General features: G+C 56.4%; 1 protein-coding gene across 6 annotated transcripts; it reads right to left on the reverse strand.

The window, feature by feature from the left end:
* Window positions 1–896: 896 nt before the first annotated feature.
* Window positions 897–25,366, reverse strand: MYBPC3 (myosin binding protein C3). 6 transcript variants are annotated; one of them, XM_054240860.2, is made up of 33 exons: window positions 25,287–25,366; window positions 23,901–24,167; window positions 23,135–23,248; window positions 22,667–22,765; window positions 22,430–22,578; window positions 20,827–20,944; window positions 20,286–20,334; window positions 20,101–20,130; window positions 19,875–19,928; window positions 18,795–18,815; window positions 18,368–18,531; window positions 15,392–15,524; window positions 14,933–15,057; window positions 14,743–14,848; window positions 14,480–14,646; window positions 13,314–13,479; window positions 12,475–12,581; window positions 12,341–12,370; window positions 9,055–9,194; window positions 8,716–8,796; window positions 7,914–8,073; window positions 7,113–7,217; window positions 6,835–7,023; window positions 5,308–5,442; window positions 4,795–4,962; window positions 3,357–3,445; window positions 2,994–3,189; window positions 2,661–2,800; window positions 2,290–2,449; window positions 2,042–2,178; window positions 1,551–1,737; window positions 1,334–1,369; window positions 897–1,200 (listed from the first exon to the last, which is right to left on the reverse strand). In XM_054240860.2, exons 1-32 carry the CDS (start codon window positions 25,309–25,311, stop codon window positions 1,359–1,361), a joined length of 3,822 nt encoding a protein of 1,273 aa, XP_054096835.1. In that variant the 5' UTR covers window positions 25,312–25,366; the 3' UTR covers window positions 897–1,200; window positions 1,334–1,358. The 6 variants fall into 6 exon arrangements, with proteins under 6 accessions (XP_054096835.1, XP_054096832.1, XP_054096833.1 ...); XM_054240857.2 differs by lacking the exon at window positions 14,743–14,848 and having other exon boundaries at window positions 15,166–15,524; window positions 18,795–18,812; XM_054240858.2 differs by lacking the exon at window positions 14,743–14,848 and having other exon boundaries at window positions 8,716–8,787; window positions 15,166–15,524.
* Between the last annotated feature and the right edge of the window lie 376 nt (window positions 25,367–25,742).

A 25,742-nucleotide genomic window follows, 5' to 3' on the forward strand; every position in this document is an offset into this window, starting at 1 on the left:
TTTCTGTCCTGGAAAAATCTGGCTGCGTTCTCAGGGAACTTCTGAGACCTGCTGGCTTCCCCCGCCCAAAAGGAAACTGATGCTTGGAATTAGGCTCCCCACGGGGGAAGTGAGAGTAGAGTGGGGTCCAGGCCCTGACACCCATGGTCCTGGGCTGGATTGGATTGCTGTCCCCCACTGGGATGTGGATGTGCACCAGCTGTGGGCTTGTTGCTTGCTGGGACCCCAGAGCCACCTAGTGCAGCTCCACCCCGGGACAGTCACAAAACTGAGAGTCTGCCTTACCCACCTCCAGGAGGCTGCGACCACACCACGGCCCCTGGCACAAGGGTCATGCTGAGCGCCTGGGACTGACTAATGATGTGCTTCCGCCGTCACAGCTCAGTTTCATCATCTGAGTCAGTGCCATCGGGGGAGGCAGGTTCCTTCTAGTGCTAATGTTTTATAAACTCAGATTCTACTCTGGGCCTAGTTTAATCATCCGGAAGAAAATAAAAACAGTATCTGCCCTCACTTTGCTGTGAAGATCAGTGTCCCTCATGCTTTTTTTTTCTTTTCTTTTTAAGACAGGGTCTCTGTCACCCAGGCTGGAGTGTAGTGGCACAATCTTGGCCCACTGCAACCTCTGCCACCCAGGTTCAAGCAATTCTCCTGCCTTAGCCTCCTGAGTAGCTGGGATTACAGGCGTGCACCACCATGAATGGCTAACTTTTGTATCTTCAGTGGAGACAGGGTTACACCTTGTTGGCCAGGCTGGTCTTGAACTCCTGACCTCAGGTGATCTGCCCACTTCAGCCTCCCAAAGTTCTAGGATTACAGGCGTGAACCATCGTGCCTGGCCATCCCTGTGTATTTTTATGAAAACAGGCACACTGAAATTGAGTAAGAAGAGTGAGTTCTCTATGACCACTAATTTTTTATTGCCTGGTATACATTGGGAAGATATGGCAGGCCAGAAAGATAGGTCCCCAGACGCTGTTTCTTGAGGCCACCCCCATTTCACTCCAAAGATCCAGGAGCTTCTGTCAGGAGCCCTGTGGACCAGTCTGCAACACCTACCCAGGCCCACCCAACACAACTGCCCTGCTGATCCCCCACTGCAGCCCAGGAGACACACTTGTCACACACGCATCCAACAGCAGAGAGGGGTTTCCCCAACTTCCCTCCAGGCTCCTGGCACGGGGCTGGCATCAGTTGTACCTAGGACACAGGTTTTCTTAGGAGTGAACGGAGGCCCCTACAGCCTCCCATTTCCTGACAGCTGCCTTGGGACCAAGGGCCAGGGCTCAGCTACTGACTTGTGCCTAGGTGTCAGGTGGTCTGGACTACATACCTGGCCATCCTCGGAGCCAGCCTGGTCACTGAGGCACTGCAGAAGAGAAGGAGGCCATGTCATTGTGTCCTAGCCTTCTGGAAGCCAGTACCCATCTGGACATGACAGGGTCCGTGCCTGTGCAGCCAGAGCAGCTGCTTGGCCCAGGACAACAAAAACCAGGGTCCCTGCTGCCCCGCTCTTCCCTCCTCCCAGCCCTGGCCCCGGGGCTCCTCACCTCGCACCTCCAGGCGGCACTCACACTGTGCCTCGCCCTGTAAGTTGGTGGCCCTGCAGACATAGATGCCCCCGTCAAAGGGGCAGGGCTTTCTAATCTCCAGGGTCAGCACTCCCTGCTTGCTGAACATGCGGAAGCGGGCATCTTCTCCCAGGTCCAGGCCATTCTTGAACCAGGAAATCTTGGGCTACAAATAAGATAAAGAGAGGGAGGGAAGCCATCCAGGCTGAGAGCAGACCTGGCAGGGACCTGGGGACACACGTTTGTGTTTCCCTGGGTCCCTACTTGGGGGTTTCCCACTGGAGTCCCTGACTATGCCCAAGGCTGGAAATGAAACAGAACCAACAGTGAGTACCACAGCCCTGCTCAGGGAGAGGAGCCCGACCCGTATACCCCAAGGTGGAGAGAAAGAAAGGGAGACTGGCTGGGGAGAGAACTGCTCGACATTGAGGCCTATGAGCCAGCCTGGACCAGAGCCTGAAGTTCCCTACCTTGGGGCTACCCCGGACAGCGCAGCAGAGCATAGTGTTGTAGCCTGCAATGACCGAGCGGTTCATCAGGGGCTGGGTGAAGCTTGGGGCCTCGGAGAAGTCCAGGGCCTTGTAGTTAGGTGGCTCATAGGTGATGCCTGTTGGTAATAGGACTTGGTACCAAGACGGCTACACCAAGCTAGGCCCCCCTCCCTGTTCCCACAGCCTCCCTGCCCCAGCCCCTGGTGCAGGGAATGAGGGGACCGCACCTGGTCTGGGGATAAAGACGGGCTCCTTGGTGGTGGCCGCTCTGTCACTGGAACCAACAGTATTCTGGCTGAAGACGCGGAAGTAGTAGCCATTGCCGATGATGAGCTCTGGCACCACGCAGTGGGTGCGGCGGTAATGCTCCAAGACCGTGAACCATTCCTGGGGGCAGGGAGGGAGGGGAGGCATCTCGCCCAGACCCTCCCTGACACCGAGAGCCTCTCCTGAATGCCCCTGGCATCTCCACCCCTACCGTGGAGGGACTCAGGGCAGCAGAGGGAGGGTGAGGGGTCCATGGTGAGGACAGCAAAGGGTAGCTGGGGCCTGGGTCTGCCGGGCCTAGGCAGGGTGCACATGGGGACCCTGGGCTCACCATGGTCTTCTTGTCGGCTTTCTGCACCGTGTAGCCCCAGAGCTCCGTGTTGCCATCATCTTGGGGTGGCTTCCACTCCAGAGCCACATTAAGACCCCAGGCCTCAGTGACCTGGAGGTCCTGGGGAGGACTTGGCTTGTCTGTGAGAGACAGACCGAGCAGGGTGACACTGGGCTCCAGGGACCTCCTACCCCTGCCAGCCAGGCCCGGGCCTGCTGGGCACTGGACTGGAAAATGTAAGCTGTGGGTTGGGTCCCCTAGCTCAGCCCTTGGCCCCGGCAGCCCGGCTCAGGAATGGGAAACAAGGGGCTCAGGGAGGCCTTGGCCACGCACCGACAACCTGCAGCACCAGCGTGGCCTTGTCCTCCATGTTCTCAATGCGTACTGTCACCTGGTAAGTGCCTGAATGCACGCGGCGAGCAGCCCGGATGAACAGGATGGTGTCCGTAGGGCTGTTTCGGACACTCACCTCCTCGCCTACCAGGGGCTGCCCCTCTTTGGTCCAGGTCACCTGAGGCCGGGGCTTGCCCTGAGGGGAGGAAAAGCTTAAACCTGAACTCGGCTCTTTCCCAGGGCCGGCCATCACGCCAGTCTCTGGGACCTCAGATCCGGCCAGCCCTGAGCCATCAGTCCACTGGCTGGGAACGGCACACTGTAGCCTCTCCCCTGGGGAACAGGAAAGGGGGCCGGCCCCACCTGAAAAGGGATGAGGAGGTTCACAGGCTCCCCAACCTTCTTCTGAATGGTCTGGCGCAGGTGCCTGGGCAGTTGAAGCCGTGGCCGTTCTGTGGGTGCAGAGTGGGGAGCTAAGTGAGGGCCCACCACAGCCCTGAGGGGCTCCATGGCTCCATCCTCCCTTGAGACAAGGCCCAGAGAGCTGCAACTAAGAAAAAAAGCTGCCTGCTGGGCGCTGTGCCTCCTTTAGCTCCTGAGGACACAGCAACTCCAGCCTGACCAGGCCCAGCTGGCTTCCCTCTGAGCCGCCCCACATTGCTTCAAGAGGCAGGGATCAGAGAGGGTAAGCAACTTGACTGAAGCCACACAGCTAGTAAGTCACAGGCCAAGGTGTAAACCTGGGCTTTTACATCCTCTGCCCTGTGCTCTTTCCACCCCAGTTAGCTGCCTCATTCCAGTTTTGAGAACCAATCTTTACAAAAGATGGACCCTTTATTGGGACAAGGAACAGAGGAATGGGAAGTGGACCCCAGAAGGACCAATCTCAAAACACAGACAATACTTACCTATTGGAGCCAAGACTCCTAGAAGAGAGCTTGGGTACTGTGGCCTTTATTTTCCCTGTTCCAGAACTAGGGGGCTGACATAGGCCAAGAAAGCCCTCTCTGCACTTTGTTTTTTTTGTTTTTTTTTTGGAGACGGAGTCTTGCTCTGTCGTCCAGGCTGGAGTGCAGTGGTATGATCTCGGCTCACTGTAACCTCCGCCACCTGGTCCAAGTGATTCTCCTGCCTCAGCCTCCCAAGTAGCTGGGATTACAGGCATGCACCACCAGACCTGGCTAGTTGTGTATTTTATTTATTTATTTATTTTTGAGACGGAGTTTCGCTCTTGTTACCCAGGCTGGAATGCAATGGCGCGATCTCGGCTCACCGCAACCTCCGCCTCCTGGGTTCAGGCAATTCTCCTGCCTCAGCCTCCTGAGTAGCTGGGATTACAGGCACGCGCCACCATGCCCAGCTAATTTTTTGTATTTTTAGTAGAGACGGGGTTTCACCATGTTAACTAGGATGGTCTCGATCTCTTGACCTCATTATCCACCCGCCTCGGCCTCCCAAAGTGCTGGGATTACAGGCTTGAGCCACCGCGCCCGGCCCTAGTTTTGTATTTTAAGTAGAGATGGTGTTCCACCATCTTGGCCAGTCTGGTCTCGAACACCTGACTTCAAGTGATCCTCCCGCCTTGGCCTCCCAAAGTGCTGGGATTACAGGCATGAGCCAGTATGCCCAGCCACCCTCTCTGTACCTTCTTCCTGAGCCTAGTGCATGGATGATGGCTTCAACCCCTCCTGTCCCTGCCCAGCATTCTGGTAGGACCTCCCTGGCTGTCCCCACCTCCACTGGACACCAAGGGCTTGGCGTGTCAGTGGCAGGTCTTGTGACTGCACAAAAGGGCACTCACGCAGGATCTCCTGCACCGTCACCGGCTCCGTCGTGGTAACAGGGGCTCCAGACCCCGCCATATTGTGTGCCCGCACTCGGAAGAGCAGCCGGGCCCCTGTGGGCAGGTCCTTCACCAGCATGGACGTGCGCTCCGTCAGCCCCTGCAGGGCAGCCACCCACTCTGAGCCTGGGGGTGGGGAGGGGCAGGCAAGGCCACAGGCTGTGTCAGCATTGACACCCCACCCCACTGCCCACTCCTCTGATACAAATCTCCAGGATTGAAATATGTTTTCTAAATGTAGTTGCTGATGTCGTGCTGCTCGGAGAAGTGTTACAGTCAGCTTTACTCTGCATTTGTTTTTCACTAGGCAAGCTTTTTTGCTTCTCAAAACAAGACAGATATTTCTCTGGATGTATGTCCTCAATGTTTGGCAAAAGTGGGCCAAAAACCCTGACCTACGCGTGGATCTGCTCAATGGCAAGGTGAGCGTATTCTTCCTTTAGGGAGGAAGGCTGATGGGGGGACACTCACAGCCCTCCAGGCAGTACTCCACGCTGTAGCCGTCCAGGCCTCCTGCTCCCACGCGCTCCGGGGGCCGCCACTTGAGGGAGACTGTGGTGTCCGAGACGTCCTCTACTGCCAGGTGGGTGGGTTCGCTGGGTGGACCTGGGCAGAGGAGAGGTCAGGGAGGGGTCTGAGCAAGGCTGGGGAGGCTGGAGGTCCACGGCCTAGACCCTGAGCTGCCCACTGGTCACATAGAGGGGACTTCGTGTTCAGCTGGCTTTCGGGTACGTTAAGGAATATTTTGGCTCCATTACAAGACATGTCTGTAGATTGTTTTGAAAACAAACAACAACGGAGGCCAGGCGCGGTGACACACGCCTATAATCCCAGCACTTTGGGAGGCCAAGGTGGGTGGATCACCAGAGGGCAGGAGTTTGAGACCAGCCTGGCCAACATGGTGAAACCCTGTCTCTACAAAAATACAAAAATTAGCTGGGCACGATGGTGAATGATGGTGAATGCCTGTAATCCCAGCTACTCCAGAGGCTGAGGTGGGAGAATCACTTGAACCCAGGAGGTGGAATTTCCCGGGAGGTGAAATCAAGCCAGGACTGCACTCTAGCCTGAGTGACAAAGTGAGACTCCATGTCAAAAAAAAAAAAAAAAATAGGAGGAGAAAAAAGAGAGAATAAAACTACAGGAAAACATGGGCATTTCCTGGGACCATATGATTAGGTGAGCTGACTAAGGGCTGAACTCCAGAAGTCAGTCCCTAAAAAGAGAGGCCTGGGCCCTTCTTCCCACAGACCCCACTTCCTGCCATCTTCCCAAGCTGTGCCCCTCTCTGGGCCCAGGGGTCCCTGGGCCTGCCCCTGCCACAGATGGCTGCCCCCAGATTTACCCACCCTGGTGGGGACAGGTGTTCTCTGGAGCCTGCCACACCCTCAGCTCCTGTTCTACACATTCAGACCCCATAATACACATGAGGACACTGAGGCTTCAGGGAGGGTTGACTCCAGTTGGCCTCCCGGGGACCATGGAGCTGCCTCTGCCATCTCTGAGTCTTGGTCTGGGACTCTTTCCACAGACAGACGCCCCTCAGAGCCCTCCACTAACCACAGTCCTTGCCCCGTTCCATAGATGACAAACCCTGGGTTGAAGGGAGTGGGGAACAGGGGACAATGAACATGTATTGAGCATCTGCTGGATGCCAGACACCCTGCCTGGTCCTCCCATATCATCCTAACAGCTCTCTGAGGCAGGCAGTGACATTATTCCCATTTTGTAGACATGGAAAGTGAGGCTTGAAAAGTGGGGGTTGGCATAGTGTGAGAGTCAGCCCCACTCCAGCCAGCTGGGAGATCTCAAGCAGATCATTTAACTGCTCAGAGCCTGTTTCCTCATCTGTAAAATGTGGCTGAGTATCCCCAGAGGAGGATGAAAGAAGACCATGGATGTAAGTGTCTAGCGTGGCTGCCTGCAGAGCAGCTGCTATTCCTGGGGGCTGTCGACTAGGGGTGGGGCGGGGGGCAGGAGCAGGCCAGGCAGGCTCACCGATAGGCATGAAGGGCTGGGAGGCAGGGCTGGGCCTGGACATGCCGATGGCATTGACTGCGTAGACACGCGTCTCGTACACCACACCCTCGATCATGCGCCGCGCCTCGTGGCTCAGCTCCCGAATCAGGTCGAAGTTCAGCCGCATCCACCGGTAGCTCTTCTTCTTCTTGCGCTCCAGGATGTAGCCTGGCTCAGGAGAGGTGGCAGTTCTGGTCTAGGACCCAGGCACCCCCACACCGCCTTCCCTTGGCTCTGTCCGGTGCCTTCGCACTCACCCAGGACAGGCTGCCCGCCATCATAGGCAGGTGGCTCCCACTGCACCATGCAGGAGTCCTCGCCCACGTTGCTGATCTTGGGGGCCGCAGGAGCGTCTGGCACGTCTGGAGGGGGTGGGGCCTTGAGTAACGTTGCTCATCCCCTTCCCACTCCAACTAACTGACACAGGCTGCCCCCACCACCCTCAGATCCCAAGAGATCTTTCTAGAATGCATTTCTTTCCTTCTTTCTTTCTTTTTTTTTTTTGTTTGAAGTGATATGGAGTCTCACTGTGTTGTCCAGGCTGGGTCTCTACAGGATGCATTTCTGATCATGTTGCCAGCCTGCCATCAACCCTCTAAGGCTCCTCCGTGCCCATACTCACCCCTGTCCTGGCTCTGATCCTCCCAACCCCACCCAGTCCTCCCCTGACATTTCATTCATTCTCCACATCCAAAAGGCCCTTTCCTTTCTCCACCCCTTTGTACAGTTTCCTCTGCCTGGAATGCCTTTCCTCACCATCTTCTCAGCCTCCTAAAGGCCTCACGCCCCGGGCGCAGCGATGGCTCTCTGCCCAGTGCTCCCACACCACTTTGGACATAGCTCATGTACAGCAGTGTCACAGGAAATCTGCTGGATGCATCTGTCTTCTCAATCTTCCCCAGAGTGGGGCTTCTCGTGGGTAGAAAAACCTGCCCCATTGCCGCTCAGCTCAGGGAACATGCCCATGATGTTTGCTGAGTGGCTAAATGAATGAACAGATAGGTCTTCCTTGGGGCTGCCCGTCTGTATTCTCCAGCTTGGACCCCAGCCGGCCTCACCGATGACCTTGACTGTAAGGTTGACCTGGTCCTCGCCCACAGGGTTCTTCACAGTGACTGTGTAGATGCCCTCATCTTCCTTCTCTGCCCCCTCGACTGTGAAGATGCTTCGGTCCTTGGTGGTCTCCACACGGACCCGGCCCTCGGTCTCACACAGCAGCTGGGGGGACGGAGAGTTGGGGTGAGATCCAAGTCAGACCCCAGGGGCCCCTGCAGCCTCCGTAACAGCCAGATGACCTGGGGTCCATGGGGGGAAACACAGCCTGAGGAAAGACTGCACTGTCAGCATCTAGTTCAAAATCCTCTGTGTGGCATCAACTGAGGGCAGGGGCTTGGGCTCTAGCTTTGTCACAGGACCTGGGGCAGCCACCTGTCCTCTGAGATAAGCTATTGTGAGGACCCCGGGAGACCCCACCCTTCAGAAGAACCAACAGTGCCAGGCAGGAGCTAGAACCTGGCAGCTACACTGGCAGAAAAGTGCCTCGGAAATGACTCCTGAGTTGAGAGGAAGCACAAGGTCAAGGTCAGGGTTAAGGTCAGCTCAGGATGAAGGGAGCCAGGGAGCAGCCCGGTCATAAGGGCTTCCTGGCAATGAGACAGTGTCCACGCCCTTGTGAGGGTCATCAGCACACTCCATAGAGACCCTGCCTCAGGTGTGAGGGCCCCACAGGGACCCTGCCAGGGGCGGCGACACACCTGGTCAAGTGGGGCACCTCCATGGAGACCTCGCCAAGGGCTGGACACCACGTAGGTAAAAAGTGGTTGAGATAAACGAGCCCATCCTGACCTCAGCCTCACTCACCTTCTTGTCAAACACCCACTCGTTACTGTCAGCTGCATCCTCTGGGGCATCTGAGGCTGGCCTGGCTGAGGCCTTATTCCCCTGGGAACAGGGCAGGAGGGAAGTAGGGGGCAGAGGAGCCGACTCAGCTTCGAAGTGCCCCTCCGCCTCTTCTTCCACCTCCCCCCGATCCACAGTGCCCATCTCGCCTGCGCCCTGGCCACTGAGCCTCTGCTCTCCCAGGGGGTAGACAGCAGCAGGGCATGCACATGTGGGTGGGGTGTGCAGCAGGCCCTAGCACTTGGCTGGTTCCGCACACCCATCTTACAGATGGGGAGACTGAGGAGGGACCCACAGTACCTGCGTGACGGCCTTCTGCCAGATCACGGTGGGGGCAGGGTCCCCAGAGATAGGGACGTCCAGACGTAGCTTATTTCCAGCTACAACCACGATGGTGTCTGGTACGCGGCCTGGGCAGTCCAGGTGGATCTTGGGTGGTTCTGCGGAAGAGGCAACGCAGTTCAGAGGAGCAGGAGGCCCAGGAGGGGCACAGGTAACTGGGGAGGGGCCACTAGGGAGCCCGTGTCCCGGTTTTTATTTTGAGACAGAGTTTCGCTCTTGTCACCCAGGCTGGAATGCAATGGTGCAATCTTGTCTCACCGCAACCTCCACCTCCCAGGTTCAAGGGATTCTCCTGCCTCAGCCTCCCAAGTAGCTGGGATCACAGGCATGCGCCATCACACCAAGCTAACTTTTGTATTTTTAGTAGACGTGGAGTTTCGCCATGTTGGTCAGGCTGGTCTCGAACTCCCGACCTCAGGTGATCTGCCTGCCTGGGCCTCCCAAATTGCTGGGATTATAGGCGTGAGCCACCACACCCGGCCTGCTTGTTGGTTTTTTTAGATTTGTATTGAGGTATAGTTTATGCCTGATAAAATGCACAGATCTGACTGTAGGCTGATGAGTTCTGACAAATAAATACACCCCTGTAACCATGAAACCAACCGAGATCTAGAACATTCCCATCATCTCAGGACATTGTCTGGGAGGCTTGTAATATTCAGGTAAGATCACTTAGCATAGCATTTTGAAAACTGGGGGAACACCAGTCTACACACACACACACACACACACACACACACACACACACATTTAAAAGGTTCCCTGGCCAAATAAATCAGGAATCCGCCCTTGGTTAAACAAAGTTAAAGGCAAGTTTCTTTACCACAGGATGTTTCAGAGCCTTTAACACCTTCTGAATCAACAAGAGGTGAGGCAGGTGTTCACTGCTTCCCAAACTGATTTCATTGAAGAACCCTTTGCAAGTGGGTTAACAATGTTCAGTGAACCCAATTTAGAAAGCACGCAGAGTATGCCACAGTCTAGATTATTCTCCTTAAGTTAAACTTGTAGAATGTCGGATTATAGCTTAATCTTGGGCCGGGCGCAGTGGCTCATGCCTATAATCCCAGCACTTTGGGAGGCCGAGGTGGGTGAATCACGAGGTCCAGAGATGGAGACCATTCTGGCCAAGCATGGGGAAACCCCATCTCTACTAAAAATACAAAAATTAGCTTGGTGTGGTGGCACACGCTTGTAGTCCCAGCTACTCGGGAGGCTGAGGCAGGAGAATTGCTTGAACCTGGGAGGCAGAGGTTGCAGTGAGCCGAGATTGCACCACTGCACTCCAGCCTGGGCAACAGAGCGAGACTTAATCAAATCAAATCAAATAGCTTTTTTTTTTTCTATTTTTTACTTATTTATTTTATTTTAGAGATGGGGTTTCACCATGTTGGTCAGGCTGGTTTCGAACTCCTGACCTCAGGTCATCCGCCCGCCTTGGCCTCCCAAAGTGCTGGGATTAGAGGCTCGAGCCACCGCACCCGGCCTAGCTTTATTTTTTTAAGAGCAATCTCCACTCACTGCAACCTCTGACTCCCAGGTTAGAGGGATTCTCCTGCCTCAGCCTCCCAAGTAACTGGGACTACAGGCACGCACCGCCACACCTGGCTAATTTTTGTATTTTTAGTAGACAGGGTTTGCCATGTTGGCCAGGCTGCTCTGAAACTACTAACCTCAGGTAATCCACCGGCCTCGGCCTCTGAAAGTGCTGTTAATACAGACGTGAGCCACCGCCCCTGGGCTGACTAGAGCTTAATTTAAAACCAGGGGAAGGAGAGGGCCAGGTGCGGTGGCCCATGCCTATAACCCCAGCACTTTGGGAGATCAAGGCAGGTGGATCAGTCAAGCCCAGGGGTTTGAGACCAGTCTAGGCAACATGGCAAAGAAACCTGTGTCTACCAAGAAATACGAAAATTCACTGGCACAGTGGCATGTGCCTGTAGTTCCAGCTACTACTGAGGTGGGAGGATCGCTTGAGCCTGGAAGGCAGAGGCTATGGTGAGCTGAGTTCGTACCGTTATGCTCCAGCCTAGATGACAGAGCGAGACTGTCTCAAAACATAAATTAATAAAAATAAAATAAAAGCGGATGAGGTACTTCCAAAAGAAGAAAAAGGCTGGGCACAGTGGCTTGTGCCTATAATCCCAGCTCCTTGGGAAGCTGAAGGAGGAGGATCACTTGAGGCCAGGAATTCGAGACCAGCCTGAGCAACATAGCAAGACCCTTGTCTCTACAAAAGGTGGCTCATGCCTGTAATCCCAGCACTTTGGGAGGCCGAGGCGGGTGGATCACGAGGTCAAGAGATCGAGACCATCCTGGTCAACGTGGTGAAACCCCGTCTCTACAAAAAATACAAAAAAAAAATTAGCTGGGCATGGTGGCGCGTGCCTGTAATCCCAGCTACTCAGGAGGCTGAGGCAGGAGAATTGCCTGAACCCAGGAGGCGGAGGTTGCGGTGAGCCGAGATCGCACCATTGCACTCCAGCCTGGGTAACAAGAGTGAAACTCCGTCTCAAAAAAAGAAAAAAAAAAATTATCTAGATGTGCTGCTGCACACCTGTAATCCCAGATACTTGGAAGGCTGATGTGGGAGGATCCCTTGAGCCCAGGAGTTTGAGGCTGCGCTCCAGGCTCGGCAACAGAGTGAGATCCTGTCTCTAAAAACAATAATAATAATAACACTAAAATTAAATAAGAGGAAAAGATGTGGCCAGGCACGGTGACTCATGCCTATAATCCCAGCACTGGGAGGCTGAGGCAGGCGGATCGCCTGAGGTCAGGTGTTCAAGACCAGCCTTGCCAACATGGTGAAACCCCCTATAAAAATACAAAATTAGCCGGGTATGGTGGCGGGCGCCTGTAGTCCCCAGCTCTTCAGGAGTCTGAGGCAGGAGAATCTCTTGAACCTGGGAGGCAGAGGTTGCAGTGAGTCAAGGCCGCACTGCTGCATTCCAGCCTGGGCGACGGAGCGAGATTCTGCCTCAAAAAACAAACAACAAAAAGCTAATCTTTTAGAATAACTGCTCTATGGGGGTAGGTTTCCTCTTCCCATTTTACAGAAGAGGAAACTGAGGCTCACAGAGATTATAACTGACCCATGGTCATGAGAGGCAAAGCTGGCTCTGGGCCCCAGACCCCCCACCTCTGATGCTTGCTCTTCCCTCTGTGAGTGGAGGGGAGACGTGGAGGGGGAGGGGTTGCAGGAAAATGGGCAGAACCAAGACTCAGGGGCCCTATGACTCACCCTGCCTAGGTACGAAGTCAATCTTGACCTCTGCAAGAGAAAGAAGAGCAAGTGGCACGGGGGCAAAGGCAGAACCCAGTGACAGGGGCTCCTGGCCCACTGCCCCCACCCACCCTAACCCGGAGCAGCCTCACCCATGAAGTGGAGCTTGGCCGACAGGTTGCAGGCGAAGCCCTCGGGCACAAAGCTGTAGTCAGCCTCGTCAGCAGGTGTGACGTCGTCAATGGTCAGTTTGTGGACCCTGCGGGGGAGCCACGGCTCGGGGGACCCCACTCAGTCACAAACCCCCAGCCAGGGTCCCAGGAGGCCCTCACCTCGTCCTGGCTTGTTGGTATTCTGATTTTTTTAAATGTTTTTCTTCTATGTTATCAAATTTTCCAGTTCTTTCATGTGCTTTCAGAGGTAGGCAGTGTAGAAGTGATTTCTACATCAAAGCATCCCCTTGGCTGGCCCCTTGGGGACTGGGCAGGGCCTAGGTCTCATTAATCTCTGTGAACTCAGGCCCAGCACGGCCAGCCCAGTTGTTCTGGGGATGAGCAAGAGGGCGGGAGAGACAGCAAGGGACTCTGGCCAGAGCCTGCCCCCTTGGTGGCCTCCTGCCCTGTCCTGGTCACAAGTTGGGGGAGGGCGCTGGGGAGCTCCTGACCCAGTCTGTGTGTCTCCCTGCCACCTCTTTGTCTCTGTCCTTCTGTTCCTCTCTGTCTCTGACAAACTCTCTTCTGTGTGTGGTGTGTGCCACCCTGTCCGTAGCTTTCTGTCTCCACAGAGATATTTCTGTCTGTGTCTCTTTATCTTTTTGTGTGTGTTTCTCCCTCTCTGTGGATCTCTGTCTCAGTCTCTGTCCTGTCTCTGTGCTTCTGCCTCTCTGTCCTCCTGTCTCTCTCTCTGTCTGTCTGTTTCTCCCCATCTCTCTCTCTCTCTCTGTCTCCATCTCAGCCTCTGCCTGTCCCATCTGCCTGCCCTGCACACTTACCGCCCAATATGGGACACCTTTATTCGGCTGTTGGGCACCAGCTCCTTCCCATTCTTCAGCCACACACCCCGCACGTTCTCATCTGAGACCTCGCACTTGAACACGGCCTGGTCCTTTGCACCCACCGTCAGGTCTGCGATGCTCTGGTACACCTCCAGCTTCTTCTCTGTGGAGCGGGGCAGAGCTATTGAGCTCAGGAGGGTATGTGGGCTCTCAGGCACTGGTGCGCACATGTCTGGGTGCGTGCAGACATGTGAAAACATGTGTGTGCCTGTGTGTGCCATGTTTGCCTATGATGGTGCAGTGCACACAAGTAACCTCAGGTGTTTGAGGGGTGGTGACGCTCACCAGGCCCATCTGAACCTCTTGTACCCTCTGGAGCGGTCATCTCAGCATCGTCATTTTTTTTTTTGAGACAGAGTCTTGCTCTGTTACCCATGCTGGAGTGCAGTGGTGCAATCTCGGCTCACTGCAATCTCTGCCTCCTGGGTTCAAGCAATTCTCCTGTCTCAGCCTCCCAAGTAGCTGGGACTACAGGCACGCACGATCGCGCCCAGCTAATTTTTTTTTTTTTTTTTTGAGACAGAGTCTTGCTCTGTCACCAGGAGCCAGGCTGGAGTGCAGTGGCGCAAACTCAGCTCACTGCAATCCCCTGGGTTCAACAATTCTCCTGCCTCAGCCTCCTGAGTAGCTGGGACTACAGGTGCGCGCCACCATGCCCAGCTAATTTTTGTATTTTTTAGTAGGGACGGGGTTTCACCATGTTGGCCAGGATGGTCTCAATCTCTTGACCTTGTGATCCACCCACCTTGGCCTCCCAAAGTGCTGTAATTACAGGCGTGAGCCACCACGCCTGGCCTTTTTTTGTATTTTTAGTAGAGACGAAGTTTCACCGTGTTGGCCAGGATGGTCTCGATCCCTTGACCTCGTGATCCGCCCACCTTGGCCTCCCAAAGTGCTGGGATTACAGGCGTGAGCCATCTCACCCAGCAGCATTGTCATTTTAGAGATGAGAAGGGTGAGGCTTAGGCTATTGACGGACTAAAGTCACAGAAGCCTTGAGCCTGGGTTTGCCTGCTTTCCCCCTACATGGCTGGGTGGGGTGGGATGGGAGGTGAGGGGCCTAAGCCCTGAAGCCTCTCCCCACCGACCCCAGCCAGGCTCACCCTGCACGATGAGCTCAGCCAGCGCCTGGCCCCCGCTGGTGCGCAGCGCGTAGTGCCCTGCGTCCTCCAGCGTGGCTTCATTGATGATTAGGTGGTGTCTCCGCCCATCCTTCTTGAACCGGTATTTGAAGGTCTCCTCCCGGGTCAGCTCCACCCCATCCTTCAGCCTGGCCAGGTGGGTGGGTGGGAAGTTCTGCAGCCTCTTCTGGGCACATGTCCCCGACACCCACCCCTGCCCCTTACCCCATGCCTCTGGCACTCACCATTTGACCTGCGCCCCCTCCTCCGAAACTTCACACTCAAACTCCACCCGCTGCCCCACCATCACCAGCTGGTCCTCTAAGGGGCGCGTGATGAGTACGGGGGGCTCTGTCCAGGCAGGGTGAGCGTGAGGGTTGTCTCCCCTGCGGCCGTCTCCTCCCCAGGTCCCACGTCCCCAGGTCCCAGGCCCACCTTTGACAAAGAGCTCTGTGCTGCACTTCTCCCCACCCACCATGCACTGGTAAGCTGCATCGTCTGCCAGCGAGCACTGGCTGATGGTCAGGGTGCGCTTGGCACCGATGGACTCGAAGATGTACCTGGGTAGGGGCCGCAGGGAAGTGGCAGGAGAGCCAGGGCCCAGGGTCCAGGGCGCCCCATGGTAACCCCTGTGCCTCCCATCCCAAGCCATCCAGAGGGAAACTTACTTGCTGTGGAACAGAAGGGGTCATTGGAGCGTTCCCAACAGGAGGAAGTGAGCCCGAGACAAAAGGAGAGAGGGGGAGGGAGGGGCAAGAGCAAGAGGACAGGAAATCAGACCCAGAGAGATGAGCTGAGAGCCACAGAGTCATAGACACGTGTGTGGAGATGGGCAGGAGGTGAGGTTGTGGGGATCCCCACCTCCGCCCCAGACCCCCCGACCCTGGGCTGCACCTGCCACTCATCTGGATCTCCTGACCATTCTTGAGCCACTTGACCTCAGCGTCGGGGTCGGCCAGCTCCACGGTCAGTCGGATCTTGTGGCCTTTGCTCACCTGATAGGCCGGCTCCAGCTTCTTCTGAAAGGCTGAGCACCATCCCTCAGTGGCCACCCCACTGCCCACACCCTGCTCCCCCAGGCTGGGCTACTGTGGCTGGGGCTGGGGCCCAGGTCCTCACCCAATCCCCCCTGTGCCTCCACCTGTCTCTCTGTGTCTCTATTTCTTTTTGTTTGTTGTTTTAATTTTTGTTTGTTTTTTGAGACAGAGTCTTGCTCTGTTGCCCCGGCCGGAGTGCAGTGGCGCAATCTTGGCTCAGTGCAACCTCCACCTCCTGGGTTTAAGTGATTCTCCTGCCTCGGCCTCCAGAGTAGCTGGGATTCCAGGTGCCCACCACCACTGCCCAGGTAATTTTTGCATTTTTAGTAGACACTGGGTTTCACCATGTTGGCCCGGCGATTGTGCTGGGATTCTAGGCATGCTGTCTCTATTTCTTTGTCTGTGTCTATGTGTCTGTCTGTCTCCTTGTCTCCTTGTCTATTTATCTGACCTTGTCCTTCTGTCTTCCTTGGGGTCTTCTCCACCTGCTCAGCTCAGGGGTTGGGTTAGGGGCTTCCAGAAAGACAGAAGAACTGGGGCTGGGACAGATGTGCCTTCTCTTCTCTCAGCAGCCCCTGACTTTGGCTCTCCTGCCAGACGTTCCCACCTAGCGGCCCTCTGTGCCCGACTCACTCCCATCTCAGGCCCCAGGGCCAGCGTGATGGTCCTCTGGCTACTGTGGTGGGGTAAACAAGGCTGAGAGGTGGCCAGCCCAACGCCAGCAGCCCCGCAGGCATGTGGCAGAGCTGGGTTTCAAGCCCAGCCCTGCCCTGCGACAATGCCTCCTCTTGCGGCAGTGTTTGTAAAAGCCCGAGTTGCTGCTGCTGAGCCCAGGGAGGAGGTGGGGGCTCCTCCTGAGTCCACAGAGCAGAGAAGGACCCCTGAGTCCTCAATGCTCTGGCTGGGCCTGGAGTCAGCTGCGGAGGGGCAGAGATCTATGCCAGGTGCTCTGTGACCTTGAGCTATTTCCCTAACTAACCTCTCTGTGCCTCGCTTTCCTCCTTAGCAGCCTGGAAATGGTCACAGTCTCTCCATCACAGTGTTCTGAGAATTAAATGAGACAATTATGTAAAGTACCTAGTGCCTAGCTTAGGAAGGAATTCGCTCTTTTTTTTTTTTTTGAAAGGGAGTCTCGCTCTTGTTGCCCAGGCTGTAGTGCAATGGCATGATCTTGGCTTACCGCAACCTCCACCTCCTAGGTTCCAGGAAATTCACTCTTTTTACTATTACTGGTATTCCTGGAAGAGACCCCTGCCCTTGGAGGTCCCCGACTGCCTTGCCAGCCTCCATCTGCTCCTCCTCAGGCACCTGCAGGCCTTTGCTTGGTGCCCTCCGGGCTCAGCAGTTCAGAGGTTAACCCAGAGGCACACTGGTGGCATCCAGGGGATCCCTGGCTTAAATAGGGCCACAGCACAGGTAAGGGCGAGGTCACCTAGCTATGGGGTGAGGGAGGTGGGGCCAAGGGCTAGGGGGCCTGGGGAGATCAGCTGGGAGGGACTAAGCAGCTCCTTTCCCCTTCCCTTCGAGCATGTAGGTTTTGTATGTATGCTCTAGGAGGGGCTCATCTGGCACACCCTGCACGGAAGCTGATCCATCTACTCAGTTGACATTTATGGAGTGCTGGAGGTATGTGCCAGGCACCATGCTAGATTCAGATGTGGCAGGGAGCAGGCATTTGAGGCCCTTGAGTTCCTGGCTCAGTACCGCCCTGGTCAGTACCCCGGTGGGGAAGGGCTAGCCTGGGCCCTCCTCCTTCCACCAGCCTGGGGGTGAGGGGGGCTAACCTGAGCCCTCCTGCTTTGTTTGCCTGGGAGCAAGATTAACCAGGCTCTTCTCTCGGCCTGTGTGTGGCTCTCCCAGCTTACCAGGCCTCTGCCCTTTTCTTTGGTGTGTGGTTAACTAGGCTTCATTTCTTTTCAGAAGAAGGTAGAGAAAGAAAGGGTAGCCTGATTTTTCCTTGGTGAGGAGGGTTAACCTGAGCTCTGTCCTTTTCCTTGTGGCTGTCCTGGCCTGACCTTTGCCCTTCTCTTCTGTCTGTGTGGAAAGGGGCTAACCTGGGCATTCCTGGGTTTTTCTACACAAGGAGGGGTTAACCTGAGCCGTTCTTTCCTGTGTGTCTCTGTGCTAAGCTGGACTCTGTTCTTTCCATGTATGTGGAGGGGTTGGGGGGCTAACCTGTGCCCTCTCCTCCCTCATGTGGGAAGGGCTAACCTGTGCCCTCTCCTCTCTCATGTGGGGAAGGGCTAACCTGTGCCCTCTCCTCTCCCGTGTGGGAAGGGCTAACCTGTGCCCTCTCCTCTCCCATGTGGGAAGGCCTAACCTGTGCCCTCTCCTCTCCCATGTGGGGAAGGGCTAACCTGTGCCCTCTCCTCTCCCATGTGGGGAAGGCCTAACCTGTGCCCTCTCCTCTCCCATGTGGGGAAGGGCTAACCTGTGGCCTCTCCTCTCCCGCGTGGGAAGGGCTAACCTGTGCCCTCTCCTCTCCCACATGGGGAAGGGCTAACCTGTGCCCTCTCCTCTCCTGTGTAGGAAGGGCTAACCTATGCCATGTCCTCTCCCGTGTGGGAGAGGCTAACCTGTGCCCTCTCCTCTCCCATGTGGGAAGGGCTAACCTGTGCTCTCTCCTCTCCTGTGAGGGGAAGGGCTAACCTGTGCCCTCTCCACTCCCGTGTGGGAAGGGCTAGCCTGTGCCCTCTCCTCTCTCATGTGGGGAAGGACTAACCTGTCCTCTCTCCTCTCCCGTCAGGGGAAGAGCTAGCCTGTGCTCTCTCCTCTCCCGTGGGGGGAAGGGCCAGCCTGTCCTCTCTCTTCTCCCATGGGGGGAAGGGCTAACCTGTGCTCTTCTTCTCATCTCGCCTCATGCCCTTGAGCCTCTTCAGCATGCCACGCAGGTCAGTGACACCGTACTGGAAGGCGATGCGCTCATACTCAGATGGGGGTGCCTGCCGCAGGATCTCCCATACGTCCTCCTCTGCTGGTGCCTCTAGCTTTGAGTCCCTGTGTCCCGAAGTCCAGGCTCTGGCCAGGGGCAAGTCTGCAGCCTCCCAGCCCCACTTCCCCGGTGGGGCTTCCTGGGCCCAGGAATAAGGAGCTGTAGCCACCCCTGCCCCTCTGCCCCTTCCCTTCTGGGGCAGCTGGAGTTGGTCTGAGTCCCAGGTCAAGTCTGGGGGTCAAGGGAGCATAAGGGGGGCTCGGGATATGGAGGGGTTCCTGGCAGAAGTAGGGGTGATGAGGGTGCTGGGCTATGATCGGACACTCACCTCGAGGCCCTGAAGCTGCTGCTTGAGGGCAAGGAGAAAGGGCAGAAACACATGCGAGGTGCAGGCGCCTTCCCTCCAAGTCCCGGACTGCACCACGGCCTTCACCTCCTGCCTGCTCTCTAAGCTTCCACTCCCTGCGTTGCAGGCACCCATGCTGCTCCAGAGACTCTAGCAGGACCACCTGTGTGCGTTGCTTTTTCTTTCCTTTTTCTCTTTCTTTCTTTCTTTCTTTTCTTTCTTTCAAGACAAGGTCTTACTCTGTCATCCAGGCTGGAGTGCAATGGCACGATCTTGGCTCACCGCAACCTCCGCCTCCCGGGTTCAAGCTATTCTCCTGCCTCAACCTCCCTAGTATCTGGGATTACAGGCATCTGCCACTGTACCTGGTTGTTTTGTATTTTTAGTAGAGGCAGGGTGTCCCCATGTTGGCCAGGCTGGTCTTGAACTCCTGACCTCAGGTGATCCACCCGCCTCGGCCTTCCAAAGTTCTGGGATTACAGGCGTGATCCCTCCTAAGCTCTGACAGATAGGGGGTGGCAGAAGCCCAAAGCACAGAGACTCACCCCGGTCGGTGAGGAGCCGCACCCTGCTCCGAGCCTCTCACCACAGCCCCTCAGGGAGGGGACAGGATCCTCCTGGCCCACCAGCGCCCTGCCACCCCAAACACCCAGACCCCGTTTCTTACTCTCTGGGCCACAGCAGCATCAACCATAAGGGAGGGGCCGGGGGAGAGGGAGAGAGAGGACAGAAAGAACGTAGTCAGTCGGGCTGGCCTGGTAGACAATTCCTGCAGCTTTAGGGACCCTCTCTCCATTGCTTCTGGGTCCCCAGAGTTTACTGAGGGAGTTTTTGCAGCCTCAAGTGTGGAGTGGCCATGGGGGACACTGAGGATGACTGTTCATGAGACATAACATCTGCAGAGCCCTTTAATGTCTTCCCACACTGGGATCATCGCTCGACAGACACACCAGCTCAGAGAGGTGCAGCGATGTGCTCAGGGTCACACAGCTGGCAAGCTACAGTGCTGGGATTTGGAGCCAGGCCTCACCACCTGCCCCAGAACTGCCACCCAGGACTCACCTCTTCTTCAGCAGTGAGCTGAAATCCAGAATCCCAGCATCCTCGTGGCTGTCACTATGGAGAGGGACCCCTGGTAAGGTTGCAGTGAGGGACTGGAGGGGGCTTAGGAGCAGGACAGGGAGCAAGGCAGGGAGGGAGGAAGGGACGCTGGCCAGACTGGGCTCCTACACATCTCAGACCCCCACGGGTCTGTGGATGGTGCAGGTAGGGCTTGGGGCAGGAGTACCTGATCCGACGACCACCTCCAGCCAGGCTCCTGTGGGGGTTAGACTCAGTATCTTCATCCACCCGGGAAGCTTGCTCTCCCCCCAACCCCTCTGACTTCAGCTCTGCCCTGACCCCCAGTCCAGACCCTGAAGGGGCCTCAGATCCAGCACTGGCCTCCCCCAGGTCCTGAGGATGGCCACTCACGTGCGGCGGAAGGCTGATAGGAGGTCCAGGTCTCCGGGGCCCATGGCCTCTGGGTTCAAAGGGTGGAAAGATGGGAGAAGGGGCTTCAGGGGGGGCCATTTGAGAAGCCCTGCCCTGGGGGTGGTCTCTGAATCTTCACAGAGTTGTCCATTCGTGACCCTGTGAGGCTGGGCATCTGACCCAGGATCTCACCTTCCCAGCCTCCCCAGGGTCAAGGTACCAGGGAGGTGGGACTGTTTATTGTCCCCAATTCCCCCCATCTCTCAACTCACCTTTACCCATCGACCAAGCATTCAGATAGTGCCAGGCCCTGGGCCAGCAGCTGTGACACCAAGATGATAAAACAGAGTCCCACCCAGATGAGACCTGGACTCAGCCCTAAGCAACCGCCCCAACCCTGCGAGCCTGGGGATTTCTCTCACACCCTTGTGTCTGCAGCACAGGCACGTGGCCAGCACTCATGTCTGGCCAAGATGAGACCTCCGTCTTAGTGTTGGGAAAGGGAGGCAGGTGCACCGCGACAGACAGCAGGTCCCCTCACCGTGGACAGTGAGGTTGAAATTGGAGCAGTCGAATTTGTCCTTGGTGGACACCTCACAGCGGTAGCCGCCAGCGGAGGCAGGTTGGGCGTCGGTGATGTGCAGCTCAAACAGATAGACCTGTGTGCATGGAGGGAGGGGGCGTCAGGGGACACCAGGGGCCGAGCGACAAAGCTCCTCACCCTTAAAGAAGACTGGGAGTGGCTGGTGTGGTGGCTCATGCCTGTAATCCAGCATTTTGGGAGGCTGAGAGGGTGAATCACATAAGACCAAGAGTTCCAGACCAGTCTGGCCAACGTGGTAAAACTCCATCTCTACTAAAATTAATAAAACTGGCCGGGCGCGGTGGCTCACGCCTGTAATCCCAGCACTTTGGGAGACCAAGGCGGGCGGATCACAAAGTCAAGCGATCAAGACCATCCTGGCCAACATGGTGAAACCCCGTCTCTACTAAAAATACAAAAATTAACCGGGCATGGTGGCACATGCCTGTAGTCCCAGCTCCTCGGGAGGCTGAGGCAGCAGAATTGTTTGAACCCAGGAGGTGGAGGTTGCAGTGAGCTGAGATTGTGCCACTGCACTCCAACCTTTCAACAAAGAGAGACTCCATCTCAAAAGTAAAAATAAAAATAACGAAAATTAGCCAAGCATGGTGGTGCACACCTCTAGTCCCAGCTACTCAGGAGTCTGAGGTGGGAGAATGGCTTGAACCCAGGAGGCGGAGATTGCAGTGAGCCGAGATCAAGCCACTGCACTCCAGCCTGAGCAACAGAGCGAGACCCTGTCTCAAATAAATATATATTTTTTAAAAAAGGAGGCTGGGAATGACAAATGCCCATCAACCTTCTCACCCTCAGGGTTAAGAGAAAGGGGACCATCTCAAAACCCATGACTGCCATCTGCTGGCACATGTGGTGAAACAGTGCTTTTGCGCAATGCACAGCCCTCTGTGCACTGAACATGTTGGCCCTCTCCTGCTAGAGGCCCCCTCTCCTGGCCCAGGACTGTGGAAGGTTAGGAAAAGCAGAGGTTTGGAGTGAACACACAAGGGTTAGACTTAACGTTTAAGGTTCTGGTGGGCAGGGTGGAAAAAAATGAAATAACACAAAAAACAAGGCTTAAGGTTCTAGACCTGTGTCTAAGTTACATTGGCACAGCTACCTAACCTCTCAAGCTTTGGTTTCCTCATCTGTATAATGAGGAATTGTTGTCAATCCCTGAGGGTCCCTTGAGCCCTGATACTCACCTATCCAGGGGCTTTACAACCCACTAGCTGTTGTCCCGAGACTTCATGGTGTCCTCCAGCCTTCCTGAGCCCTCCTAGAAGCCCCCGAGCCTTATCAGGTGCCCCCTTGAGAGGGTCATGTCCTCCAAGTCTCCCATGTCTCCCACAGCGCTCCTGAGCCCCATCATGCTCCATGGCCTCCAAGCCTCCAGGATCTCCCTGTGAGCCCCTGGCTCCTCAACCTGCCTCCCCGGTTCCCCATGCCCCTTGCTTGCAGCTCATGTGTGCCTCAGGTCTCATGGTGCCCTCTGTGTGCCTTCTGCCTTCCAGAGCTCTCCATGTCCCCTCTTTTCATGTCCCCATGACCCTGGTGGACCCACCTTGCTGGCGCGGTCGTAGCTGTCATGCAGCTGCAGGTGCTGGCCCACCTTGCTGCTCAGGTCCACCCACTTGCCCTTGAACCACTTGACCACGGGTGGCTTCAGGAGGCTGGCCCCAGCCACTCGGGCTGAGAAGGTGATACTGCCACCTGCGAGGGCAGGGTGACAGGCCTGGCTTGGGGAGTGTCCTGCTGCCCCCCTTCCCATCCCCTGCTGGGCACAGCAACTCACACTCACCCACAGTCACCTCGCCATCCTGTGGCCGCATCACGAAAAGTCCAATGGGGTCATCGGGGGCTTCAGGGGTGGTGCCGCTGGGAGCTGCTGAGCTTGACCCTGCGAGCAAAGGCTTTGTTTTTTCTTGAGACGGAATCTCACTCTATCCCCCAAGCTGGAGTGCAATGGCTCAGTCTCAGCTCACTTCAACCTCCACCTCCCAGGTTCAAGCGATTCTCCTACCTCAGCCTCCTGAGCTGTGGTTACAGGCATGTGCCACCATGCCCAGCTAATTTTTTGGTAGAGATGGGGTTTCACCATGTTGGCCAGGCTGATCTCAAACTCCTGACCTCAAGTGATCCACCCACCTTGGCCTCCAAAGTACTGGGATTATAAGCCTGAGCCACCTTACCTGGTCAAGCAAAGGCTTTTGAGACCTGCCCCAGACACCCCCTCCCCACAGATTCTGCCCCTCCCTGCCCCTCTCACCTTCAGGACTTGGGGCACTTCCTCCCAGCTCAGCAGCTGGGGCCGGGGCTTCTCCAGGGGCTTGAGTGCCCTCAGCAGGGGAAGGGGCAGGGGCCAGCATGGCCTCTGCCTTCTCTGGAGGGGATTGGATGGGAGTTGTGGTGTAGTCACTAACCAGAGACCCCTCTACACTCTCTCTCCCGAGCATTGGACCCCTGAGCCTGCTGTGAACGAGGAAAGTCCGTCCTGTCTGACCCCCAGTGCCCGGGCCCCTCAGAGGCAGCGCATACTGAGCTGGAGAGCCAGCCTGACTCTCACATTCTCCTCCCTGCCCCCAGCCATCAGTCCCCACATCCGCTGCACCTGCCCCTAACAGCTCCAGGTCCATTCCTGCCCTAGCTCTGCCCCAGCCTTGGAGCAGCCCCTCAGACTGGGCTGTGTGCCTTGTCACCCACACCTCCGGCAGGGCTTCCCTGCTGGCACACAAGGTGTCATCTGTGCCTGGTCATCTCCCCAGGGAGGTCTGCAGGGGGAGGGTGGGGTTGAGTCTTGTTCACCTCTCCCACCTCCAGCATGGCTAGGAGGCCAGGGTGGCATATGGGGGTACTTAGAGAGGTCATGTGCAGAAAAGGGGAAAGGGCGTTCCTGGTGGGGGGTGTGGGGGCACAGCCACAGCAAAGGCAAGAAATTGTGAAAGCACCTCCCGTTCCCTGGATGGATGAAGAAGCACCTCACTGCCCCTCCCCCCAGAAGCCTGAACCTCAGGGAAGGCTGACCAGGATCTTACCTGCTTCTATGACCTTGAGTTCGAACTTGACCTTGGAGGAGCCAGCAATGACTGCGTAGGCCCCTTGGTCAGCAGGTCCCACCTCCCGCACTGTCAGTGTGTGTCGTGTGCCCTCTGCAGCCAGGATGTACTTGTCACTGGCACTGATGTCGCTGCCTCTGTGCTGCCAGCGCACCTTCACTCCTGCCCGCTCTGTCTCGGCCTCGAACACGGCAGGGCCACCTGCTGCCACTTCCACTGACCGTGGCTTCTTGCTGAAAGCTGAGACTGAAGGGCCAGATGGAGGCTACAGCAGCCCCTAGCTGGGGCGTGCACCCCACCCCTGCAGCCCCTTTTAGTAAATACTGTGATAAGCAGTTACCATGCATCCCCTCGTGTAATACTCCTATAGTATTATTACGAGGTAGGTGCAGTTACTCTGTCATTTCTCAGAGGAGGACACTGAGGCTCAGAGAAGCTAAGTGGCTCCTCCAAGATCACACAGCCTATAGTCAGGAGAGCCAGGGCGGTGGTCCTGACCTCCACACAAGACTTTTGTGCTGTGTGTGTCCCCTGGATATGCCACTCTCCCAGCTTGGAGATAGCTGTGAGGAGCCCAGCTCCCCTCCCCCACCATCTGGGGCCCTTGGCGGGGGCAGGGAACTCTGCCTTTTTGGAATGTGGCCAAATTTGTCCTCCAGGGACCTCAGGCTGAGAATCAGCAACTGAGATAAAGCTGGCCTGGGAGGGCACTGGGGAATGGGGACCTGGATCTCTGCCCTGGACAACCTTGGTAAGGGCACGGCCCAGGCCCAGGACCCTGGGCTGTGATTTTCCCTGCCCTTGGCCTGAGTTCAGGGGCTCCTGACTGTCCTCTTTCAGAGAAGAGGGACTGTATCACCCCCAACATGGGGACCACACCATACAGGCTCATGAAGCAGATAATGTCACAACCAGGAGGAACCAACCCACCACCACACCCGCCCCAGTCCCCAGGTTGGGAGACTAAGTCCCAGAGTGGGTGGAGACTCGTCTGAGGGCACCGCGTGAGCCTGGCTGTGCTCCGCATAATTGTGAGCTCTGTCTGCGGGGATCCCTGCTGTGGAAGGAGAAGGAAATGGGGCAGGGATGGTGTCCCTTTGAGTTCTGAGTTGACCCGGCTGCTTCCTATCTTGGCTGTGTCCCCTCTCTGCGTCCCTGACCCTGGGTTTACCTTCACCTCTCATCAGAGGGATGGGAGAAAGAAACTGAGAATCAAAAAAGGACCTAGGAGGACTGGCTGACCCATCCTGGGGCTCAGTGGCCATGTCTTCTTCAGCTCCCTCAAGAACTCCCTCCTAGCCCTGCTCCCCAATTGTAGACACCCCCTGCTCCCACACTTAGACCCAACCGCAGGCCCGGAGCTACCTGGCTTCTTCCCCGGCTCAGGCATCCTGAGAGACGTCACACCAGGCACCAAGCAGGCACAGGCCACCCTAAGAGGGAGTGAGTGGGGTCCTGTCCTTCCCACTATATATGGAGACCTCCCCCCTCCCCAGGCACTGCTTATCTGCCTCTTGTCCAGCCACCTGCTAAATATAGATGAATTCCAGAGAGCTGAGGTCTCTCCAGGGAGATGGTAGGGCCACGCTGTCCCTGGCTGGCTCTTGTTCCTTCCCCCCCCCTACTCCCGAAGCACAATAGAAGGGCTTCTGCCTCCCCAACCCTTGATGAACCTCGGGGGTACCCCAAGCCTTGTGTGTGTCCTGCTCACAGCATATTGTACGGTGGGAGCATGCTTGGCCCATAACCCTGAGGCTGATGGGTCAGCAGCATCCTTGCCAGCGGTTAAGGCAGTGGCCACATCCACAGACCCTGGGGCCA

This window comes from Callithrix jacchus, chromosome 10, assembly GCF_049354715.1.
Source record: "Callithrix jacchus isolate 240 chromosome 10, calJac240_pri, whole genome shotgun sequence".
Taxonomy (NCBI): Eukaryota; Metazoa; Chordata; class Mammalia; order Primates; family Cebidae; genus Callithrix; species Callithrix jacchus.

Coding starts and splice junctions, on each gene's coding strand:
- MYBPC3 (XM_054240856.2), bottom strand. CDS start 25,311: ATGCCTGAGCCGGGGAAGAAGCCAG. Junction 9,195..12,340: donor TGACTTCGTACCTAGGCAGG/GTGAGTCATAGG, acceptor CCTCTTCCGCAG/AACCACCCAAGATCCACCTG. Junction 3,190..3,356: donor ACCTCCTCATCCCTTTTCAG/GTGGGGCCGGCC, acceptor TCCTCCCCTCAG/GGCAAGCCCCGGCCTCAGGT.